This window comes from Symsagittifera roscoffensis, chromosome 3 (genome assembly GCF_963678635.1).
Source record: "Symsagittifera roscoffensis chromosome 3, txSymRosc1.1, whole genome shotgun sequence".
In the NCBI taxonomy this organism is placed as follows: Eukaryota; Metazoa; Xenacoelomorpha; order Acoela; family Convolutidae; genus Symsagittifera; species Symsagittifera roscoffensis.
The window spans coordinates 8505244-8529194 of record NC_087064.1 but is presented as its reverse complement, the minus strand read 5'-3'; the positions used below and the strand labels follow the sequence as shown (position 1 = coordinate 8529194).

The 23951-nt window shown below is 36.2% G+C and overlaps 1 protein-coding gene across 5 annotated transcripts in view; it reads right to left on the bottom strand.

The window, feature by feature from the left end:
- Window positions 1–23951, bottom strand: part of LOC134842680 (ankyrin-3-like) — a 56965-nt gene that overhangs the window by 23817 nt on the left and 9197 nt on the right. For 2 of the 5 annotated variants that reach the window (XM_063859133.1, XM_063859132.1), the window contains 5 exons: window positions 14857–15075; window positions 4943–5143; window positions 3870–4403; window positions 2338–2947; window positions 1864–2096 (listed from right to left, as the gene is read on the bottom strand). In XM_063859133.1, coding sequence (XP_063715203.1) covers window positions 1864–2096; window positions 2338–2947; window positions 3870–4403; window positions 4943–5143; window positions 14857–15075 — 1797 coding nt within the window. The other 3 variants (XM_063859129.1, XM_063859130.1, XM_063859131.1) reach the window with 3 other exon arrangements.

Here is a 23951-nt window from a genome sequence, read left to right as displayed (position 1 = left end):
TAAAACAGAAAAAAAATTCGGATCACATCTATTTCGTTCATTGCTGTCTCATAACTAATAGATGGAAACGATAAGAAAAAAAACCTGCGTAAAATATCGAGATCCAAAAAATATCGAGATCCAAATCGACGATCTAAATAACCCTTCAAAGCATTTTACCGAGCAGCAACTAAGCGAACAATACTTAGGTGGACGTTCGTTGAGCCGAAAAAGATCTTTCCAATAAAACTAAGAAGACCAAAAACACAAACCCCCAGAAACATACAAAAGCCAACAAATATCGAAGCCAACATATCTTGCGCCGAAACCAATTAGGGAGAGATAAATTGAAAAAAAACTCGATAAAATTAGAGTTAATGAATATAGAAATTACAGATCGACTTCCAATAACGGTAAAAAAAAAACTCACATGGGACGAAAAGACTAGGCTTTGGGAAGAAAGCCGACAAAACATAAGCAGAGAAATGCCAGTCAGACAAATAAAATTTACAATCAAAGGAATCTCGGCTCCCGCGAAAAATCGAACACAATTTACAGCTTGAGAAGATCAAATTATAGACAATTAAAAAAAACAAAGGATACCCAATTGCTGTGGAAGCAACACAATCTTCCGACCACATTGATTAACAAAAACTACTAAAAAGTCTCTTCTTCTTCGAATTATTATCGACTTTTGTGGATTGTGTGATGAGAGACACATACGAATGCGTAGAATTTTAGGGAATTAGATATAATTGACAAGTTGTCTTCATAAAAGAAAAAACAACCAAACAATTGAAAATTATTTATTGTGCAAAAAATTGAAAATTTTTGTTGTTCAAACAAAAAATTGAAAATTTTCTATTGCCATGGAAATGCTTTATCAAGCTTACAAAACAAGTTAAGCTTTTAGTATCATCAAATTCACTTAGCATAAAAAACCAACTTTTATATAACAAGCGTTCCTCGCTTGCTTCACTCACTCGAAATCAGACAAACTCGAAAATTTCAAACCGGCTTTTCTCGACACTGGTACAGACGTTTTTTGAAATTTTTTCGAATCGCGACTTACAGGTCTTCAATGTGCGGTGGCTATTTTCGAGTGAAAAATAAAATTAACCAGAAGACCAAATTTTCTCAAATCTACTTGGTCAGCTTTTACTAGGTGAGTGCATGTAAGAAGTAAGAATTGATGGATGTAGGAGGTTGTAAAATATTTGAATTTTTTAATGATCTAGTTGCCGCTTCTAAAGTAATTTGCTCTCACTTGATTAAAGACTACGAACACACGCATACACACACCCCTCTCTGATCAGCCCAGAGGTAAAGCAGTCAAAAAAGCAAAAAAAAATTGATGCAATTTTTCTCGACATTGTGAATTTCCCTTCCTAATAAAAAGTGACTGTTGGGTAAAAATCAGTTTGTAAATATGTCTACGAAGTCGCAATAAAATGACTGAATTTTTATGAGCAAATATCGAGTTTCCGAGAAAAAATAAATCACGTTTAAGCTCTTTGAAATTCAAAAACATCAAAAAAATCAAAATTGAGCGTAAAAAAAAACAACAAAAAAAATCACCAAGATATATATATATATATATATAAGAGTACTCACTGAGTTCATTACTCTTAATAGAAAACAATCTCTGAGAGGAAAAGTTTTCAAATTTGAAAAGATTTAGCCGCCAACGAGATTCAAACCACGCAAATACAGATTATTTCTTGTCTCAACAAGTTAATTTAATCACTGGCTAAACGAAATTGTACGCGAAAATTGAACACAGAATCTTCTGACTTAGGTTGGATAAAAAATGAAAACTGTTTTTGTAATGATGGCTAAGAAATCTTATTTCAATTGGTCAAAAACAAGGATTAAATAACATACCAAAGTTCGACAGTTGGGATCAACTCCGCGCTGCAGCAGCATCTGGACACACTCCAGAGCTCCGTCCCTGGCAGCCGCGTGTAGCACACTGTGACCCCCAGAAGAGGAAGCAAAGTTGGAGGGGTTGGCTCCGTGCTTCAGCAGAAGTTCACACATAGGGGTACTGTTGGCCCTGGCTGCTAGATGCAGACAAGTCTGACCTCCGTCAGTTGTCCTCGCATCCACATCACTCCCTGTTAACAAGAAATACAGAGCCTTGCTCAAATTGACAGCCAAGCAAAAATTCGCAGAGTAACTTTTAAGAATTTTAAGGTCAATTATCCTCATGAAAATCCTCAAAAGTAAGAAAACTTTTTGCACAAATTTGACTCATCACTACCTTTCCAAAATAAAGTCATAGAAGTATAGAATCTGATATGATTGAAGATAATGAATCGTCGTTGTTGATAAAATGATTTGAGAACGGATACTAACCACAAGAAAGCAGCAACTCTGCTAGTTTCAGATTGTTCGCACGCACTGCCAGATGCAGAGGCCTCTCTCCAAGCGCACTCTCAGCATTCACAGCTGCCCCGCTCTTCAGTAACAGGTGCATGGCTTGTTCAGCGCCCACAAACGCCGCAACGTGCATCGGAGTCAGACCCGATTCTGTGCTTATGTTCACATCTGCGTAATACTCCAGAAGCAAAATTATGACAGGGATCCTGCGTTTCCTGACTGCAACATGCAACGGCGCGAACCCGTTGAGAGCTCTTGCATCTGGATTTGCATAATGCTGCAGCAAATACTTCGCCATAGCCACGTGACCACAATGAGCCGAAATATGCAGCGGGGTCAACAGGTCACGTGATATCTCGTCCACGTGGATTCCGTGGAATATGAGTAATCTACCACATGCTATGTGACCCTGGGTGCAATCCTGACCTTCGGGGACATTGGCCTGGGCAGCCAGATGAAGCGCTGTGAGTCCACTTTTGGTCTTGCTTCGAAACTCGATCATTCCGCCTCCTCCGTGCAGTAAGAGACAATCGACGACGTCTTCGTGTCCGTTTCTGCTCGCAAGATGCAACGCAGTTAAACCATCCTAAATAGAAAGTTCGCTAATTTATTTAACTTCGTCGCATTGTGAGTTATTTTTTAACAAGGATATATTTTTTTGCCTATTAATCCTAAATTGAAACAGTAATTCAGTAATTCGTTGTTCATAAATCACATCAAAAATTTTAGGCGAAAACAAATTATGTTAAGGAGCCCTTTCTATACAAACATTTCATCCATTTCAATTCTAATCCCTCGCCGCCGAAAACTCTCTTACTCATAACTTTTCTGATTTATAAAAATAAAACAACATTCATAGTCAGATGTAGTTTGAAGACTTTAATTGAGATGTATGCAGGGGCGGATCTAGGATTTTCTCGATAAGGGCCTTTTTTGGAAAAATTGACCTAAAAAGGATCATGTTAACTATCCCCCCCCCCCTATGGTACCTTGTAAAGAATCTCTCCCCCCCCCCCCTCGGTTTTGTATTTCTCAGAAATGTGTTCTGTCACATTCCTATTGGTTGACGTTATTTCAATTCGCATTCCTATTGGTTGACGTTATTTCAATAAATTTCATTTCATCTAAGCCTTGTTAACTACCCCCCCCCCCCTGCTATTGCAATAGAGGGGAAAATAGTTAACATGATCCCCTAAAAATGCTCCCTTTCTAAATTAATATGTGTAGTCAGAGGCGCCTTTAGAAAAACTTAAGGGTTGGTCTGGCTAAAATAGATGTCATAAAATAATACCGAAGGAACTCTTTGGTTGGTTTGGTTGGTGAGGGGGTCGAATCCCTGAAGGATGGGAGGGGGGGGGGCGTTTGCCTCCTCCCCTAAATCCGCCCCAGGATGTATGTATCACAAAAATCATTATTCCAAAAATTTTAAGGGTATATATCTAGGTTCCTCATAAGAGCTATTCAGCTCATTTAACGAGGCCCCTTCAATTGGGGCAATATCAACCAACCTTCGTTTTAGCATTTGGTTCTGCTCCATGGCCCAAAAGCATCCTCGTCATTTCCGTCTGTCCACATTTAGCTGCCACATGTAACGCCGAAATATTGTCCTTCCCAGCCGGAACATTCGGGTCGGCTCCATGGGTCAACAGTATCTGCGCAATGCTCACGTAGCCATAATGTGCAGCCAAATGCAATGCCGTGAATCCGCTTCCCGGTGCTTTCACATTCGGGTCCGCCGACGCCTGTTGCAACAATAACGAAGTCGCTTTCGAGTCGTCCTTTTTAACCGCTATGTGTAAATCAGGTAAATGTGATCGGCGGTTACTACTCGTGGATCGTTGTCGTCGATGCGTGCTCGTAACACTATTCAGTGTGTTGTAGTTGCTACTATCTTTTCCGCCGAGGGTTGAGTTCATTGTCCCTGTAGGGTTGTAGTTGGCATTCATGGTCCCCCCCGTAGCTGAACTGTCCAGACGTAGGAGAAAAGAGACTATGTCTGCGTGCCGCTGTTGCACTGCCACGGCCAATGGACTGAACCCATCCTGAAACAATCGACCCATCAATACTTGCAACTAGTATCGTTTGGTAATTTAATGTTTCATCGTTTTATCGGAAAACATTTTGCTCAAACCTCGTGAAAGATTTGTTATCTTCAATTTTCGCCCATATATTTGAATTAAACTCTACACAGCTAAGCAAAATTAGGCTCAGCTTCGGATTTAAGGCTCAATTATACAAATTTTTCTATGATCACGTGATCAATATTTCGCGATGACTACAGAGAGCAAATTCAAGTTCGGGTTTTTTCAACTACCCTCGCCTCAATTCACTTTTTCTTTTTATGTAGTTTTATGTGTTATTTGAGGTAAATGCTAATTATCGGTAAAATTACGATGTAAAGCTTGAAGAACATGTGTTCACAGCATTTAATCAATCATCATAAACATTTATCGTAATTGAGTTTATTTAGCCCTTTTAAACTCAGGTGTTCACAGTGCAAAAATTCATTGCATTATCACAACGCTCAATAGTTTTCTTTTCAAATGAAGGGGGGTGAGCTTTATTTTCAAGTTCAACTTACATCAGTTAGGAGATTCACATCTGCGCCCTGATCCACCAAGTACTTCACCACAGCCAGGTGGTTCTCCTGGGCGGCCATGTACAGTGGGGTGAACCCCCTCTCGGGCGTGACCGAGTTGACGTTGGCGCCTCTCGACACCAGCAATTTCACCAGGGGCAGATGGCCAGATAGAGCTGCTATGTGAAGAGCCGTATTGCCTTTCTACAACAAAACACAACAAATCCAAGGTAGAGAAAAAGGATTCAATGCAAAAATTTAGAAAGATAGGATTCAACAGGAAAACTCAGCTGCACTTCGCAAACATCACGAAAAAACGGCAAAGGAGCTTTTAAAACGAAAACCAAGACAAATACAAAAAAAAATAAATCAACTTCACAGAAAAGTAGGCGGTTGCTTGTGAGTAGCGATATTTTTGAAACATCGATTTAAAAAAAATCGATGTTTTTTGAAAAAATTTGATTTTTTTTGAAAGTGAGATTGAAGGTAAATCTGCAGATTATTCTATGCCTGAAAATTAAACAGAGAGGCGAAGCTGCACTTTGCATACAACAGAGGAAAAACGCTCAGAAGTAGCCGGAAAGTGAAGCAAGGCAGGGAATTAAATATTAAAAATTAGTTTTGAAAAATAAACGGCCTATATGGGTTTCGAACCTCAGTCCTCAGACACCCAAGTGCTACAGCCGACTGCCGAGCAGAACTGTTGCACAGGAGCTTACAGAAAGCAAACACTAGCCACTGATATATTAGAGATTACGTGCTATTAAACTGCCAATACAAAACTTTTATTTGCGAGTTGGGTTTTCGCTTGAGTATGATTTGTTCATTATGATTTTGAGTGAAACATCTTTCGTCATATAACACGCTCTGCTAAATTTGAGTTAAAACAGCAAAAATAATCAGAGCAACTACGACTGAAGTAGCGTTAGAAGGAAGACTAACTTGAGCTTTCTTTAAGGTAGTCAAAATTGGCTGAAAAAAATCCAAGTAGTCGGACGAAAGACAGTACCTCAATAAAGCTAAATAGCTAGATCATAAGCTACGAAATCAACGCACAAAATTTTACAGAAAAATTTTGAAAACGTGAAAGTGGCAATAGCAAAAAAATTGGAACACCATCGCGAGCTCGCTTGTGAATATACTTTGGTGGACCGGAGAGCTAATCAACCCTTGGTCAAACGAGCATGAGAAACGACTATCTCGCTGGTTCAACAGCTATGGTACTGAGACACCTAAGCTCTTGTGCTCCCTTATAATTACACTAGGTAGGCGAAAATGTCTAGCATAGTTAGAAAAATAGCCAACAGACAGTTGGAAAAGAGTCAATGAACGCAGGTTTGTCTTGGAAATGAACTAAATAATAAATAAAACGAATTTCAAACCGCTATACATCAAATTTGAGCCTGAACAAAACCAGCACGACCTTTATAAGAGTCTGAACTACGTTCATCGAATCTTAAAAAACATGGACCATGGGAACAAACCCCAATAAGTAGCGGGTTGCCGTGCAAATAGCACTTAATCTTAAAAAATATGGACCATAGGAACAAACCGAATAAGTAGCGGGTTGCTGTGCAAACAGCACTTAATGCTCCAACCACTGCCATTTTCAAATTAATTTAAATTTCTACAAATTCTTCGAATGCTAATGGCTTCCTTTTCGGTTGAGAAACTTGTGAGGTGCAAAAAAGCTAGCCAAACTGATCACAAAATATGAACACCATGTTGCAAGCATTGTATTAAATTGACAACGAAATTACCAGCCGGCCACAAGCCGACACTAATTGGGTAAACGCGCCCAATAAACCAAAATATTTATCTGTCCTGCAAAAATTATTAGCCATATAAATTGAAAACTCCTCCCGTTTAATTGGAAACTCCTGACGTATGCTGAACAGCACCAAAGTTTAAGACTCTTTCCTGAAAAAAAATACACTACTTGAAAAACCTGCTGAAATTCGATTCGTTGATTAAAGAATTAGACTAATAAATATAAAACAAATAAAAGCGCAGCCTAGCAAATAAGAAGCGACTAAATGAAACTTGCAAAACTACAACAATGAAAAACTAGACAAGATTGAGCTATTTTCGGCTGTAAAATAGGGATAAGGCAGAAAAAGATTCAATTTCAACAGATACGCATATACAAAAACCTGAGTAAAAATTGCGCTAAAATTATTTATTGGGTTTACTGAAAACAAAAACAAGTCCTCAAGAAGTCAAAATTCATTTTCCGCCCAGTGTCTGGTATAAATGAATCGATTCGTGTTTAACAACTGAGTCACAGCTGAGCTCCAATAGTAGTTGATCGCTGTTGGACTTTTACAGGCAATTTGGACTTCCGGTATCGGAGAGCGAACGTAATTTGCAGTATTTTCAGCATGACTTTTAACTGAACTTAAAAAGAAAACAAGACTGCTCGTATCAGGGCGAAGCCCTGAAATTTTCGACTGCTTTTTAAGTTTTATGGAGCAGTAATAACATAAAAAAATTAAATGTAATTTAAAAAAATGAAATTTTTTTTTTTAATTTGATTTAAAAAAAAATCATCCCCCACACGTCATAATAAGTACTAAGTGATAGATTTTGCTCCTATTAACAAATCAATTAAGGTATATAAGCTTCCTTGAACCAATTTGGAACGATTTCTAAGACGGATTAAATCTCCGCTTACGCGTTAATAGCGCGAAATATATCGCGCGTTAATTGTCCCAAATTGGCCAAAATGGCAATCTTTAAACCCCCATAACTTTACGAAAAATAATCACAGGTTAAATATCTTTTCAAATTTAAGCTCAGGGCAACAATACCTTTCGAATGATATAAAAAATTCCGTCAAAAACGTCTAGTTAAAAAGTCGAAATTTGTCTGAAGAAAAAAAACCCACCCCGAGCACAAATATTCCGTTACTTTCGTATCGAAAGTCGGAACAACAGGGCTGCTCGTATATCAGAACAAAGCCCTGAATGTTCCGACTGTCCCTTTAATCATATCGAACAGTTTTTGGGAAACGAAAATATTGAAAACCTACATTTTGGACAATATCAAAGTGCAAAATTTTGAGTCGTACGAAATTAATACGACCAATTAGCTAGCCTGAATTCCATTGGTAACGATTTTGTTGAGCGGGATAATTCGCCACGCATAAATAATTCGCGTTACGCTCTCAGCATTATGCATAATCTCTTCAAGGCGCGCATAACTTAGTCCAGAATATGGCCAATTTGACAATTTTCAAAACCCAGAACTTTACAAAAAATAATCGGAGGTTAAATATCTTTTTAATTTGAACTCAGTAAACTGTTATTTCAATCGGCAAAAATTGACTGAATAAACAAAAACACCGAGAATAAATATTCTGTTTTCTTTGAAAGTCGGAACAATTACACAATCAGGGTAAATAATTTCTCTATTTTTTCCTGAAAAAAAACCGAAATAAAAAACCACGCGACCTAACTTCATGATATTTTTTATGATTTTTTGCGTGAACAATTGCGTGATATTTTGTTTAATAATACGATTTTTAAGAAACCTAAATAAGTCAAATTTCACTTCGTTCCTTGACCATTGTACAACGAAGAATTTTCCCCTACGGCGTAGTCGACCGAATTCTTAAACAGTCGTTCATGGCCGTAATACATTTTGAAGATTCTTTTCCTACCATTGAAAATGCGGTTTTCATGCATGCTGGATGTCTTAAATCTATTTGGAACCATGTGGTAGATAATAAAACATCGATTTGGTTTTTTTGGTTATTTCAAAATTTGAAGCATGTAATTTGAAAGGAAAATGCAAGTCCCCTATTGGTACATTAAAACCGCTGAGAATGTATATATCCTCGTTAGTTGAACTTCCTGGGAAATTTTGAAAGGAAAAGATACCGTGTCCAAATTTTTCGCGCAGCGATTCGACTTCAAATCCGCTCTGGGCAACTGTGGTCCGAAATGATTAAACAGGGACGGAAAGTCTCATTAAGACTTGATTTGGGCCAAATTGCTGCGAGAAATACAAACCCTCCCTGCACGCGAAACGGTACACTGTCTCCCAGATGTAACATTTTTCAGCTATTTCTAATCAAATTTTCGCCTATCGCTTGATTAAGTGGGAAAAACACAAACTTCTGAACAATGTATACCTAATTATGCTTGAAACAAGGAAACCCTTCGAAAGTAAAATGCCAAGTCTGAAATTACCTATTTGCGTTTTAATTGTGACATTTTTGTCTTTAAAAACACTCGTGGGCTCAAAAAGCTCACTTACTGTCAATAAGCTTGACAGAATCAAAACTGCCCCAGTCAAAATAAAAACACTCAAGCTTTGTATTTGAAAACATTTGATGTTTTGCTGGACTTAAATTGTATTTATACGCAGTCAGTTGTATTGACATTAATCTATCTCCCCCCCGCTTCTGGTATTAATGAATCGATTCTTGATTTACAACTGCGTCACAGTTGATCTCCAACAGTAGTCAATGGTTCAACTTCAAATCACAGCATGGCTTATAAATAGCAATTACTAAAACAAAACTGCCAATAAATTCCAATTACTAAAACAAAAGTTTTAAGATTTTCATTAAAATTGGCAATCCAATTTCCAATTGAAACTTCCCATTTACAATTAAAATGGCGTCAACTGCTTAGCGCTAAATAAGTTTTAAAATCTTCATCGTTAACACGAGCTATTTAAAACATACGAGCTAAAATTTCAAATTGCCAAAATGAAACTTGACTTGAAAGTTGCTTGTCCTGGTATTTTCACCAGCGTAAATATTCACTTCAAACTCTATCAAGCATTGCTGATATTCAAAGCTTACAATTCCTGCAACTCTTCATATGGCATTGTTAAAAGTAAAAGAATGAGGATGCTTTTACAATGGTAACAAATATGCAGATTTGCAGTGACCGAATATTGTATGCTAGATACCACGAGGCCACTATAAGATATTCTTGAGTACTTTTGGGTGTGAACAATAAGAATTCAGGACAAACATAAAGCTAACTAAGCATCCTAAATCTTTTCTGTGGATGTCCATACCCTTCCGAAACCACATATGTATGAAACTGCCATAAAAAAATTGTACATATTTTCTATGTGTGCCCCATCCATAACCATAAGCCAAACAAACTCACTAAAACCACTGAGTATTTTATGTGTGATCCGCCTCCTAACGATAATTTATGCAGGAAATGCAGACAGAATGTGGCAAGTTGGGTTGGGTCCCGCTTAACTATTAATTTTAGTGGCACAATTCGATCTTAGTGTTTGTGCGTTTCACGACTCACTGAGCACACCACTAGGTGAACATTAGCTACCACATAAACACGAGCTAAAACTTTAAAACATAGCCAACTGATAGTTGGAAAAGAGCCACGAGCTCAAGTAAACAGAAAAAACACACTGACTTTGTTGAAAAAAATCTCTGAAAAAAACTTTCGAATTTAAAAGAAAATAGATGCCCTTTTCGCTCTTTGAATTTCTAAAACAAATTATGATTGGCGCTATTTTGATAACATTAGCCCAATTTAAGAACACTGAATCAATAGGTAAAGTTTTTATTGCTCAAAATCTGAAATTAAAATTCCACTTTCGAAATCATTCACGTTTTTTTTGCGCCATTTCCACGGTCGTATTTGGAGAGTGGTATTTACGTCACTTTCAGCACATGAATTTCAATTGAACTCATATATATCTAAGTGCATTCATAAATTCATTACTATGTTGGAATGCAAATATGTACCCGCATCCAAGTTTAGACGTAAGTAATCGATTATAACTGAATATTATGATGATTTTTGGACATTATAATCAATTATATTTATCAAAAGTAGATGTTTACAGGATTATAACTTATTATAATCGTGATATTTTCCAAAAAATCGCTTATAACCGATTATAATTGTTTATAGTTCATACAAAAAACCCTGAAATTAAATTATAATCGATTATAATCTCTTAATTTGCCAAAATTTTGTCAAACCAAAACAATTTCGAATTATATCTTATGGGTTATTAATTTTGTGTCAATAACAAAATCTCTAAAAGAGAGATCTCTTGTCACACTTTGGTTCATCTGAACACAAATTTTACCACGAAACAAAAGTTTCATAGAGATCCTTACATTTTAGTTGAAAGGTTCCCGCGGTAGGTGAAAAATAAATCTTCCGAATCAATCATGAAACTAAATCAATTTGCTGATATTTTGGAGGTTAAAAAAGCTTAAAATGTGCATTATAAAATAACTCTAATGGGGAAGAAAAAAAACCGCAGAGATTTGAAAAGTTTAAAAACAGATTTCTCATTTTTCACAGGAACCAACGTCTACGAAAAGCATAAAGTATAAGCAAATTAGATGCAACTTCGAAAACAAAATGGGCAAATAAAAGGGATTATAGTCGATTATAATGGATTATAATTGTATCGAAAAAAGACGGATAAAAAAATTGATTATAATTGATTGAAATATATTATAATTGATTAAAATTTGATTTCAAAAAGGGAGATGTTTATAGTTGAAAGGTTCCCGCGGTAGGTGAAAAATAAATCTTCCGAATCAATCATGAAACTAAATCAATTTGCTGATATTTTGGAGGTTAAAAAAGCTTAAAATGTGCATTATAAAATAACTCTAATGGGGAAGAAAAAAAACCGCAGAGATTTGAAAAGTTTAAAAACAGATTTCTCATTTTTCACAGGAACCAACGTCTACGAAAAGCATAAAGTATAAGCAAATTAGATGCAACTTCGAAAACAAAATGGGCAAATAAAAGGGATTATAGTCGATTATAATGGATTATAATTGTATCGAAAAAAGACGGATAAAAAAATCGATTATAATTGATTGAAATATATTATAATTGATTAAAATTTGATTTCAAAAAGGGAGATTATAACCGATTATTAATTGATTGAAATCGATTGTTTCTCAATTTTAGTAAGAGTGGTATTAAAAAAATCGTAATATAATCACTTATTAACGCTTGAAACTGTATGCGGGTAGTTATTAGAGCATTCGTCTTTTCCTGAAAAAAAAAACGACAAAAAAATCACCAAGACCTATATAAGAGTCTTAACTACGTTCATTAATCTGAATAACCAAATGAAATTTTCAACTCGAAATTTCAACAGCATGAAATTTTACTTGTGGTGGCATTCTCACAAGAGTAAACATTCACTACAAACGCATATGAGCAATTTTGAAGTTCGAAGCTGCCAGAAGCTGCAAACCTTTCTCTTGAACTCTCAAAAGTAAAAGCAGTGGAAAAGCCTACATAGATGGCGACAAGGATAAAACTAGCACTGATCAAATTTCTAAATAGGATGACGCAGATACTATTGTCCATAGCAATTATTGGTTGTCAAAGTCAGGAAAAATGAAACTGAATGAACATCCGAAATCTTTACTTGCGCATACTTTAGACATTCAATTTATTTCCTCTGCACATATACACTGAGGCAACAAACTCGTATAACTAACTGAAAATCATCGGCTTTTTGCCAGGTATTCCCCTTTCTAACGAGACTAACACTAAAGGCAATGCAACCCGAATGTGGCATTTTTGGCTCCTAATTAAGTTCATGGCATATTTCGCTTGACATTATATTTGCCAGATAATTATGGAGAAATTGATCTTCTAAAACATGTGGAGAACGTATTCCGGTTGGGCTGAGCGTTCTGGACACATTTCGTGACATTACACATTTTGCTCATCTGAGGTTAGATGGGCAAAATGTGCAAGGGGAAGAAATGTGTCAAGAACGCTCAGCCCTACCGAGACCAAGTTTGCTATCTATTGGTCATAATAGGACTCTCTTCCAACTCTCCCCCATAAATGTTTGCTCACAAATAATTTCCAAAACAGCCGACAGACCGTTGGAAAAGAGTCAATGATCGCAAGAAAACAGAAAAAAATTGCTTAATTTTTTTGAAAATCTCAAACTCCGATTTAAGAAAAAACAGATGGCCTCAAAGTTCTTCGAATTTGTTGAAGTTTTTAGATAGAACAGTTTTTTGATAAATTGACACAATTTGAAAAAAAATGGATCAATATGTACATTTTGTATTCTGCTGGGAAATAAGAAATCCAGTTTAAAAACTGGAGGTCAATTACATTTTTCGTGAATTTTAAAATTTTGCTGTTCGATAGTGGAAATTGCCTTCAATTTAACAAGAGAAATAAACTGAACTTTAATTAAATCAAATCTGAACGTGAACAAATTTTAGTATATTTTCTTGAAAATAACCAAAAAAAATTGTCACAATCAATATAAGAGTCTTAACTACGTTCGACGACTCTTAATAAAGCTATTTAGAAATAAGCTGCACTATTGTAAATTAAACGAAAACATGCAGATTTCATTGTGAAAAAGTAAACGGATTTTAGTAACTCTGGAAAAAGCCTAGAAGATACCACATTCTCTGCGTGTATCAATAGCTGCATCCATTCAAAAAACCAAGAATCCTGAAATATCTAAACATATCAAATAGACAGTTGGAAAATTTCAATGAATTCAAAGTCAAAATTTTTCTGAATTTTTCAATTTTCGGAGGAAAAAATTAGGTTATAGCTCTTCGAATTACAAGTATCGGTTGAAAATGACACTTTTTCATGAAACTAACCAAAAAAGAGAGCTGGGCCAATAACATTTTATTCCGCACGGAATTCCTGAAATTAAATTTCATTTTTAAAATATGGATTTTTCGCTCCATTTCGACTTTCACATTTTGCCCTTTGAAAATTTTGTAGTAAATTTTAAAGAAAAGAAAAATCAAACCGCAAAAAAATAACCTTGAGTGTCAACATTTTTTGCCAGAGCATTGAAAGAAAAAACGTAGTTGGAAAACCAACATAGAGTCGGCAAGGTGTCATGAACTGAAAATACCGAAAAAGAAATTGTTGACTTTTTTCTGAACCTTTTTAACTATTCAGTTTTAACAAATATATCAGCCTTAAGCTCTTTCATAATCAAAATCTTCTATGATTGAATTTTCATGATAGACAGACAGAGACCAATTTGAGACCATAGCCAACAGACAGTTGAAAAAGTGTCAATGATCTCAAGGAGACCTAAAACAGTGGTTGAACTTTGTAGATTGAAAATTTTTCATCTTTCAATTTTGAAACAAAAAAAAAACATCACCATAAAGCTTCTTTGAATTTCAAACTTTTGATGAAAGAAAGAAGAATGCTCGAAATCTGGATAAAATTCTAAAAAGCTGCAGAGTCTTACTACAAAATGAGTTTTTTGCGCCATTGGAAATTTCGTAACTGGAGAAAAATGAACTTGAAGGGAACTTAAAAATCCAAACTCAAAGCGCAAAAAAATCAAATTTGAGCGAGAAAGTTTTTTAAGGCTTTTTACGAAAAAGAAACAAAAAACTACAAAATTGGACAAACAAGTGAAAAACTTCGGAGAAAAAACGAAGAAATCTAAAACATTGAACATTTTTCAATTTTCGAAATATATATTTATTACATGTTAAAGTTCTTTTAATTTCAAGAAGTCTTTATGATTGGCTCTTTTTTAGTTATCTCAGTTAGGGAAAACTGGATCTTTAGGTAAGTTTCTTATACCGCTGGGAAATTTGATAATCAAACTCGACTTTCGAAATAGAAGTCGATCACCTTTTTAGCGATCTTTACATTTGCGTTATTCGATAGAGGAGTTTTCCTTCCTTTTAACAAAAAAAAATGAACGAAATTTCAAAAATCAAACCGCCGAAAACCAAGTTTAAGCGTGAACAAATAAAAGACTTTTCTAGAAAAAATCATCGCGACTTATGTAAGTGAAAATAAAATCACTTCGTTCTTTTACACTTTAACACATCGAGGCTTACGCCTTTTCACTCCATGCCCCCCCTTACGAGACTATAAACGCATTGAGACTACCTCCTTCTGATTGGTGAAAATGAAACACACCTTAGTCATGGCGTGAATATCAATGCCTGCATCCATCAGCAGCTGTGCAATGTGCAGGTGTCCCTCTTTGGCCGCCAGATGGAGTGCATTGAGACCACTGGAGTTGCAGACTTCAACGTGAACTCCATGGTGTGCGTACTGTTGCAGTAGGGCAAGCATCTCGTCCTGGCGACCATTGCGGGCAGCTCTCAGGTACTTGGTCACGGGGTCAACTTGGGGCTAAACACACAGTCAGATAGGTTGGTTGAAATATTATTATTAAAGCTCTTTTGCACCCCCCCCAACTGCCCAATTTCAATCCTTTTGAAAAACTTCAGCCATAAGTACGGTGAAAATAAATAAAACAACTACGAAAACTGAAATTTGTGGGAGGAATGGAAAAGAGCCAAAATTCTTACTACAAAACCCGACTGCAAGGCAAAAAAAGAAACGATTCTTATTATTTTTCATTATTATGATTCATCAAATTGATGTTGGTTTTCTAGCCTTCCCCAAAGCTCTATAAAGAGTAAAGACCCTATCTTGTCAAAATTTTCTGCGCGACGTCTATTTTTGTTTCTAATATAAATCAAAGAATTTTTTAAAATCAATATTCAGAAAAATGGTTCGGATGAAATTTTGCCTCACAGTATTAAAACAGCCAGGAAACTCATATTAGTCAAGAACTTCTAGGCCTCATTCTTAGTCCAAGTCTTCGGTTAGATCAGATGGCATTTTACAATAAGATAAAATATACTTCAAGTTTGGTTATTGCAGTAAACTCAGACAAAACAGAAATCGACTTCATTTAGCACCTGCAATGATATTATCTAGGGATTCTCAAAACAAGATCACCAAAAACTTTAAAACATTCAAATGATTAATTATTGAAAAAACTTACTTTAAAAAGCGTTTAAAGTACCAAGATAAATTTAACTTCAAGTTTGGTTATTCAGAATTTCAGACAAAATAGAACTCGACTCAATGACACCTGTAATGAAATTTCCCTAGGGACTCTCAAAACAAAATAACAAAAACTTTCAATTATTCAAATGATTAATTATTTAAAAAACGTACTTTAAAAAGCATCTAAAGTACCAAGATAAATTTGAGTTTGCAACTTGAAGTTTGGTTACTGCAGAATTTCAGACAAAACAGAACTCCACTCAATTTGACACTTTTAATGAAATTTCCCTAAGGATTCTCAAAACAAGATCACAAAAAACGTTGAAACATTAAAATGATGAACTATTTAAAAAAACATATTTTAGAAAGCGTTCAAAGTACCAAGATAAATTTACTTTCAGTTTGGTTATTGTAGAATTTCAGACAAAAAAGAACTCGACTTAATTTTGCACCTTAAGTGAAAACTTCCTACGGATTTTTAAAACAAGATCAAAAACTTTCAAACATTCAAATGATTAACTATTAAAAAAAACATAGACAACTAACAGTTGGAAAAGAGTAATGAACGCAAGGAAACTGAAAAAAAACTGAATTGTTTTTTCAAGATCCCTCAACTTTCAAATTTCGAAAAAAAAGAGATGGCCTTAAAGCTATTTGACTTTGTAGAACAATTTATGATGAACACTTTTTTGTAAAACTTTTATTTCGCTGGAAATCTGATAATTAATTTCAATTTTGGAAATCAGAGGTCGATCACATTTTTTGCGACCTTTACACTTTTGCTGTTCGATAGTGGAGTTTGCCTTCCTTTCAACAATGAAATCACAAGTCAAACCGCGAAAAATCAAAATTGAGCGTTAACAAATTTTAAGACTTTTCCCGAAAAAAAAAACAAACAAAAAATCAGCAAGACCTATATAAGAGTCCCGCCACGTTTATTACTCTTAAACGTATTTAAAAAAGCGAGATAAATTTAACTTCAAGTTTGGTTATAGCAGTTATTCAGAAAAAAATAGAACTCGAATCAATTTGACACCTTTAATGAACTTTCTCTCACGATTCTCAAAAAAAAGATCCCAAAAACTTTAGAATTGTTAACTATTAATTCTGTGCCTCGAAGGGTATTTTTTAAAAATATTTATTGTAAAAAGCGTTTAAAGTACCAGAGCACTTAAAAACTCCGTCTCTCAAAGATCATCTACAACTTGTAGATGAACTGAAGGAATCTTTGAACCTCGAAGACAGACATCAAAAAGCAACAAAAAATCTACAACGGTGAATTTCTTAAACGTACTACCCGAATTAAACCCTCAACTTAAGTTTGCAGCTTAACTTTTACTTTCAATACCTCTCTAGATCGACTACTATATCTCTGATTATGTGGCTTCTGGTGATGTCTATCACTTTGCTCCTGAAGACGACATGCATTCAAAGAGCAATGTCTACTTTTCACTCTCTCATCTTTACTCTGTGTGTAATTCGGCAAGTAACCATCACCCATAACTAAACTGCGTCCTTCACCCCTGCCATGTATAAACATAGGTGGTGGTAAGTAAGGATTATGGTAATGATGATGAAGGTTATCTTCGCTATTAGTCCAACCACAATGACGTGCTACATTGTTTGCTTCAAACCTATTTGAGTTAGTGTTAAAATTGCGTGATGAAAAGTGTGGTAACGTTTTAAACCCTTCATGATAAAGCGGGCAATTCAATCGTGAGTTTTGGACGTTAGCACCGTATGACAGAGTACCAGTTACCTCTGGGTAAAATCTGTTGGACCTTATAACCGCTGATGAAGGAGGGGGTAAACTGCGATGTGAACAATCGGGAAAGGTCATTCCGCATTGGTAAGGTAGATAACCGCGATGGGGATTTTCGACCACGACCGATTTTCGATTCTGCTTTTTTGTACAAATACTTGTAAATGTTCTTATCAATCCTGATAAAAAATTGTCGTCTTCGTAACAATCATACGAGCTGCTAGCACTGATACAACCGACAATCGATTTTGGGCGCTCTGTATTTCGACGATGGTTCCTGCGAAATGTTTGTGGTCTCGACCCCGTAACCGGGTCATAGAACCGCCTCTTGTCAATTGTTGTAGTGGTTAAAGGTGCGCATCGTGGTTGGGAATTGAAAAAATCGTCCAGCGCAATCGGCGGCGTTCTCAGGTGATCATAGCTTCTTGCTTTTTGCCTTTCATGATCGACTTGATCTTGCGAAACATCGATATTCAAAGGGCGAAACAGATTCGATCTTCCAAATTGCTCGGCCCTTTTAAGTTCAGAGTTTTGATTACCATAACTTAACTGCTGACTTCTGAACTGCTTCGTTAAGTTTGGTTGACGCGAGGAGAAAAACGGCTCGTAAGTCTCGCTTAAACTTTCAATAAACAGATTGTTCCGCGACTGGTTAATCGCATTTTCATAAGAAGATGTTCGCAATCTTGATGACTTTGTATTGTACTGTTCATTTTGATAGTAATTTCCATCAAGTAATTTATCACTGCTCGCGCTGCGTTCATCTCCGTTAAAGTAGCGATTATTTCGCTTAGTTCTAATATTTCGATATCTTGAACTATTCATATTTTCATCAGAGTTTCGGAAATCTTCATTGGAAACAATTGGACATTCTTCAGTAGCTGGATCTTTTTTAACAAGCGTTTGACTGCGTCTCAACTTCCGAGGGTTCGTTTCTCGTTGTTCGCCAATTACATTCGCGTCGTGTTGCCTTGCATGTTTCTCTCGTGGTCGTCTAACTCGTGGTTCGCGCTCGTAGGGAACCCGAGTAGTTACTGTTGTAGTTATTTCATAAACCAACCCTGGAATCGGGTTCACAACTTGAGTTCCAGTTCTTTCGACTGGATCGTCGATGAAATCGTACGTCGGGCCAAAATTTTGGTGCAAATTAAACAAAGGCTGATTTACAGACAAATCGTTTGTTCCAAATTGAGCTTGTTGATATGATTGGAAATGTGTCTGTATAGTTTGAGTTCCTTGTTCTTGAAATGTCGGAGTTATCGCACTAGTTACAATTGCTAGAGGACAAAACAAATCGTCGTTCGTTCCGACTGCGACATTTGTTCGTTCCGAGCTGATCTCGGACAATGTGCTGTCTACGACTGAGTTCTCCTTTGAATTGTGCTGGTGTGAACTTTCGACACTGTTGCTGCTCAGATGTTCGTTGTTTGACAGATAGGGAATGGAGAAATCGTCCACTGCGACGTTGGAGCAAGATGCCACCTCATAGTTCGAGAGATCAACTGGTAAAGACAGAGATTTGAGTCATTGCAAGACATCAAACAAAGCTCCTTTTAACCTTCTGTTATATTTAAAAAAATATAGATAATTCACTTGCACTATTTCGTTCGGATAATAATTTTTAAAATTTTGACAAGCTTTGAGGAAAAATCATGGAAACAAAACTGAGAAATGCTTCAACTTAATGGCCGACTTTCATTTGAAAGAACCCAGTTAAATAGTTCACTTTTATGTATCCACGCGAACTTCGTTAACATCAAAATGCGTTTTCTATCAAAGTGTGCTTTCTATGCGATCCTAAGTATGCAATTTAAATAAAGAAAATCGGCGGGGTCTTAATATAATTTCATTCATGAACCTTAGTACTTCAATACCGCTTAGATGTCTTGCAATAAAAGAGTATCAAATTAGTCCGACCTGTTCTATTCAGGGGTCGAGGCAGGGGCGGCGAAATGGGCAGAAAAGAAGCCGAGTGGGCTAGAGTTTCTATCTGAATGGGCAAATTCTGAGAGATGGGCACTTGTCGTCTGTCAGTTACGTCTGGGCAAATTAAATTTCTCTCTGGCGGCGAGGAGTTTGATGTATTATCGGATTGATTTTGGAAATAACTGTGCGTATCGATAGCAGTGGTAGTATTCTCTGTTGTTACGATAAACGAACTGCAGTAATAACCCGAAGAGCTGACTTGACTTGCTTCAACTTTACAGATCGGTTTCGCTATTGGGCTGTTCGTTGGAGCTTTGAATACAGGCGCTTTATTATTCGATTTTTTACTTTGGCTGGTGGTGCTATTGATGTTATTACCAGACGAAAAAGCACTGTTACTTCTTTTAGTTGAATTTGGAGGACGTAATATAGTTGTAGGTTCAATCTGGTTGACTGATGAAATTACTTGCAGCAACCCCCCACCCCCTCCCCCTAAGATCTGCTCTTGGTCGGATTGGGTCCCGCTGTTAACTGTTTTACTCCCATTACCACTCCTTTGTCGCCACAAATCCTCTTCATTTACAATTTGTTTTCCTTCAATCGCTTTTTCCTTTTCACTTCGCCCATAAATATTAATTGTGTCTGTCCCATTAACTCCCAACGGGGTACTTTTTATGTCGCTATTTGACTCCTCCGTTCTGGGTTCAGATCCTTTTTTGACATCTTTCGAGTTTGAGTCGTCCTTGATTCCTGATAACGTTGCTGCTTCTTGCAATTGTGATGAAATGTGGAGGTTTGAAATAGGAGGCGACAGACCACTGCTTACACCTGATCGAAAAAAAAAAGAATTTAATTTTTTTAGACAAAGGAACAAAAGATAAGACTTGTTTATGACAATTATATTTTTTGATTTTTGGACCGAAAAGATTCAAATCGTGGTGAATGATAACAGCTTTTTTCAAACTGAGCCATTTGATTGAAGATAAATATTTTATGCTTCAACTGCACATTTGCTAACTCAGACAAAATTTATTTGTAACTATCATTACGCATTAAAATCAAACCGTATGCATTTTCGAAATTTTTTCAACTGTAATGAAGAATTAACTTTGCAAAAACTTCGTGATCCCATAGAAATTTTTGGTAAAGCAAAACAAACAGTTAGTTTGATAGAAACTTGAAACATTTAATCTCGAGGGATTAGGACAACATCGGAATTGGTTAGCTCCTAATTAAAACCCACATGCATTGTTGTTTTTTTTCCTTCTGCGACCGGGAAATGATGACTCAATGCAGGAACAACCGTGGGGAGGGAGTGTCACCCATTTCACCGCCGCCGATCCCACCTTGAGGAGGCGGATGACACTGGGACCCCTCCAACTATTACCGAAGTGGGATTTGATGACCGTCTACATTCCCTGTTTTCAAATACTTCCCTCCCTCCAGAATATTAAGAGAAAAATGTCGTCTTACCTGAATCCGATCCACCTGTTCCAGATTTAGGATGTGACTGAGACGAAATGAGAGATATTGACATGGGTTCTTCGGTTCCAGTACTTAGACTCACATCTGCGTCGCACAAATCATCTCCTGTCGTATTAGTACAAAACGAAACTGAAGTATCTGGTTGGTCGTCTATTAACTCAAAATTCACGCCACGAGTCACCGAGTCTATTACGTTATCGCTCGAAACATTTTGCGAATTAGTACCCCTTTTTTCGTCTGCTTTTGAATTGTTTCGCTTTCGTTCATTCTGAATTTGCTCGTCGGATAACTTAGTTTCCATTTTTGATTCTGCCGATGGTGCTAAACTATTATCGTCCACTAATTCAAAATCATCATTCTGCTTCATTATTTCTTGACCGAGGCTTGATTTTTCAATCTCAGATGTAAATTCTTCTTTATTTCGATTCTCAAGTGAAGCAGTGACAGCGTTTTCTCTGTTTTCACTATTTGAGCAAACGCTTTCCATTGTATTTATCCTTGCGCGTTTCAGCTTATCTGTTGGCAAATATAACTTGTCAACTCTTGTTCTTTTCGTCGTCTTAATTTCACTTTCTCCGGAACTGCTGTTCTCTAAATCCCTTCTTAAACCTGTCCTTTTTTGCTCATTTCGGACACTATCTGCTCTTCTAATAATACAAGTTTTGATTGCTGGAATCTTTTTGTTAGTTCGTAATTCTGAGTAGAAAGTGTTCGGATTTTCGCGACGATCAGATTTTTTCAATGGAATTTTCGGTGGTAACGGTGGAGGGGTTTTTGGCAACTCTTTCGTCTTCACAGACGAATTTTTAGTTTCGTGCACTTTTAATTGATTAATTAAGGAATGCTTTAAAGCATTGTCTTTTTCTTTTCTATATGATCTGTTTTGTAGAATCTGTTTCGCACAATCTAATCCGGAACAGTAAAATTCTCCACAATCGTGTGTTTTGTTTGCAGAAGTCTTCTGACTGTTGACTTTTCTCTGATGATTTCTAGTCTCAACCGGCCTGTTACCGGACGATATCAATTCATCTGGCTCCAAACTATTAGTTTTATCCGTCCGATCTGCTTTGATTTCCTTGGTGGCCAATAGTTGTAAATCTTGAAGCGCATTACTTGAATTTCTGACCGGGATTTTCGGCGGTGCTCTAAATCCACCAGCGCGTCCACTTTTGCGATCTTGTTGGACTCTTCGTTCTTGCAGGATTTGAAGCTTTTGGTTAGGGTTCAATTGGCAAGCTGGATTCTTTACAACGCTATTTTTTGCAAGTTGAAAAGAGTTCAAATTAAAATTGGAACGGCGGTCGGTTGTGTTGGTGGTAGTTGCTTTAGTTCTACTTTCTACAGCCGACGGACTATAACTATAATATATGTCTGCATTACTGCAATGGTGCAATTTCAGCAAATTCCTCTGTGTGGTGGCATTTGAACAAGAACCGTTATTATAATCCGTTGGAGACATTTTGAACTGTACTTATATCACTATTCTTCCATGTACGCGTCGCGGTTTCCAGCTATTTATACCAATTCGACGGTCCATTGTCAACTGACTTTTCAAAAAAAAAGACTTTCAAACAAAAGCAGCTTTGGTAAATCCACAAAACTGCGAATAAGTATTGAATATATTTATACTGAAAATCGTCGCTACAGAGGCATAAACGTCAAGGAAATTATTGTAACTGGACTTCCCCGGAGCAGGCGCATAATTTGAAACCCAGGTTCAGTCTAAGTTCATCAGGGTTTTGGAAACCTACCGAACTGGAATGATTTGACACGTCGCGAACTTTTTTGCTCTGTTTTGCTTGAATTCAACTTGAAAGATATGTAATAACCAATTGAAATTCAAGGCATTCGTTGATAAAAATAACTCAAAGGAAAATGGAATTAAGAATTGGAAGCAATGCTTTAGGAGATTAAAGTTTCACCTGGTTAATAATGTTTAGTTTAGGCTATAAAAGCGTTCAAATCGGCGGTTATTTCTGCCTTAAAGTTTGTTTAAGGCGCAAACTTAAACACAAAGTACCTATGTCTTTGATTGCGTTTTTGATCAAATTTGACACAACTATGCTACTATGTGTGCTTGATTCTAAGCTCAAAACATTTTGACTTGTTTGGGTTTAATTTATTCAAAAGAACCAATCCCTTAACCCGAAAAAATATATCTCGTCACGTGCTAGCTCCAATTCAACACCCGCAAAATATAACAACCGGTTTCCAGAAATTTCCACGCGGTTGGATTTTGGATAACTCGTTTCTTTTTAACGCAACGAAGACGGAAAAAATCTTTTTGTAAAAACCATGGTCTGTTTTGAAAGCTACGATCAAAATAAAGCCGGACTTAAATCCCGGATTCCAAATGGCAAATACTAATACAAGCGCAATGAATTCTTCATATATAGTTGTTCGGACTAGCTGTATTATTTATTCCACCAATTTCAGCTAAATCAAATATATTTTCAAAATGATGTCTGAAACATTTTTTAAAATTTCAACAAAAACCTTGTAGACAACTCAACAACAACTTTCACGATTTTAGCAGTTTAATTTACTAATTTTTACTTACTAATTTTTGGTTGAATTTTTTCAACCTAAAATTAGTAATTAAAAATCAGCAAATTAAACTGCTAAAATCGTGAAAGTTGTTGTTCAGGTGTCTAAAGGTTTTTGTTGAAATTTTTAAAAATGTTGTTTTAGCAGTTTAATTTACTGATTTTTAGTTACTAATTTTAGGTTAAAAAATTTCAATTTTCAAAAAATTGACTTTGAACTTAAAGCAGAGATGTATTCGATTAAAAAGACTAATAAGTAACAAAAAACGGCTTGTAATAATCATCGAAAAAATTGGTATCTATTTTGCACATCCGAAAAAGCACCGGCAAAATCTGATAGCGATGATTAAAAAATTTACTTCAGAGATAAAATTGTTTCCTGTCAATTTAGTTAAGAGAGGACCAGTAACAAAAAAGAGAATATTCCCATTAATAGCCAGAAATAGATGAATCAATTCTATTCATACCTGTAATTTACTCTATGACACACC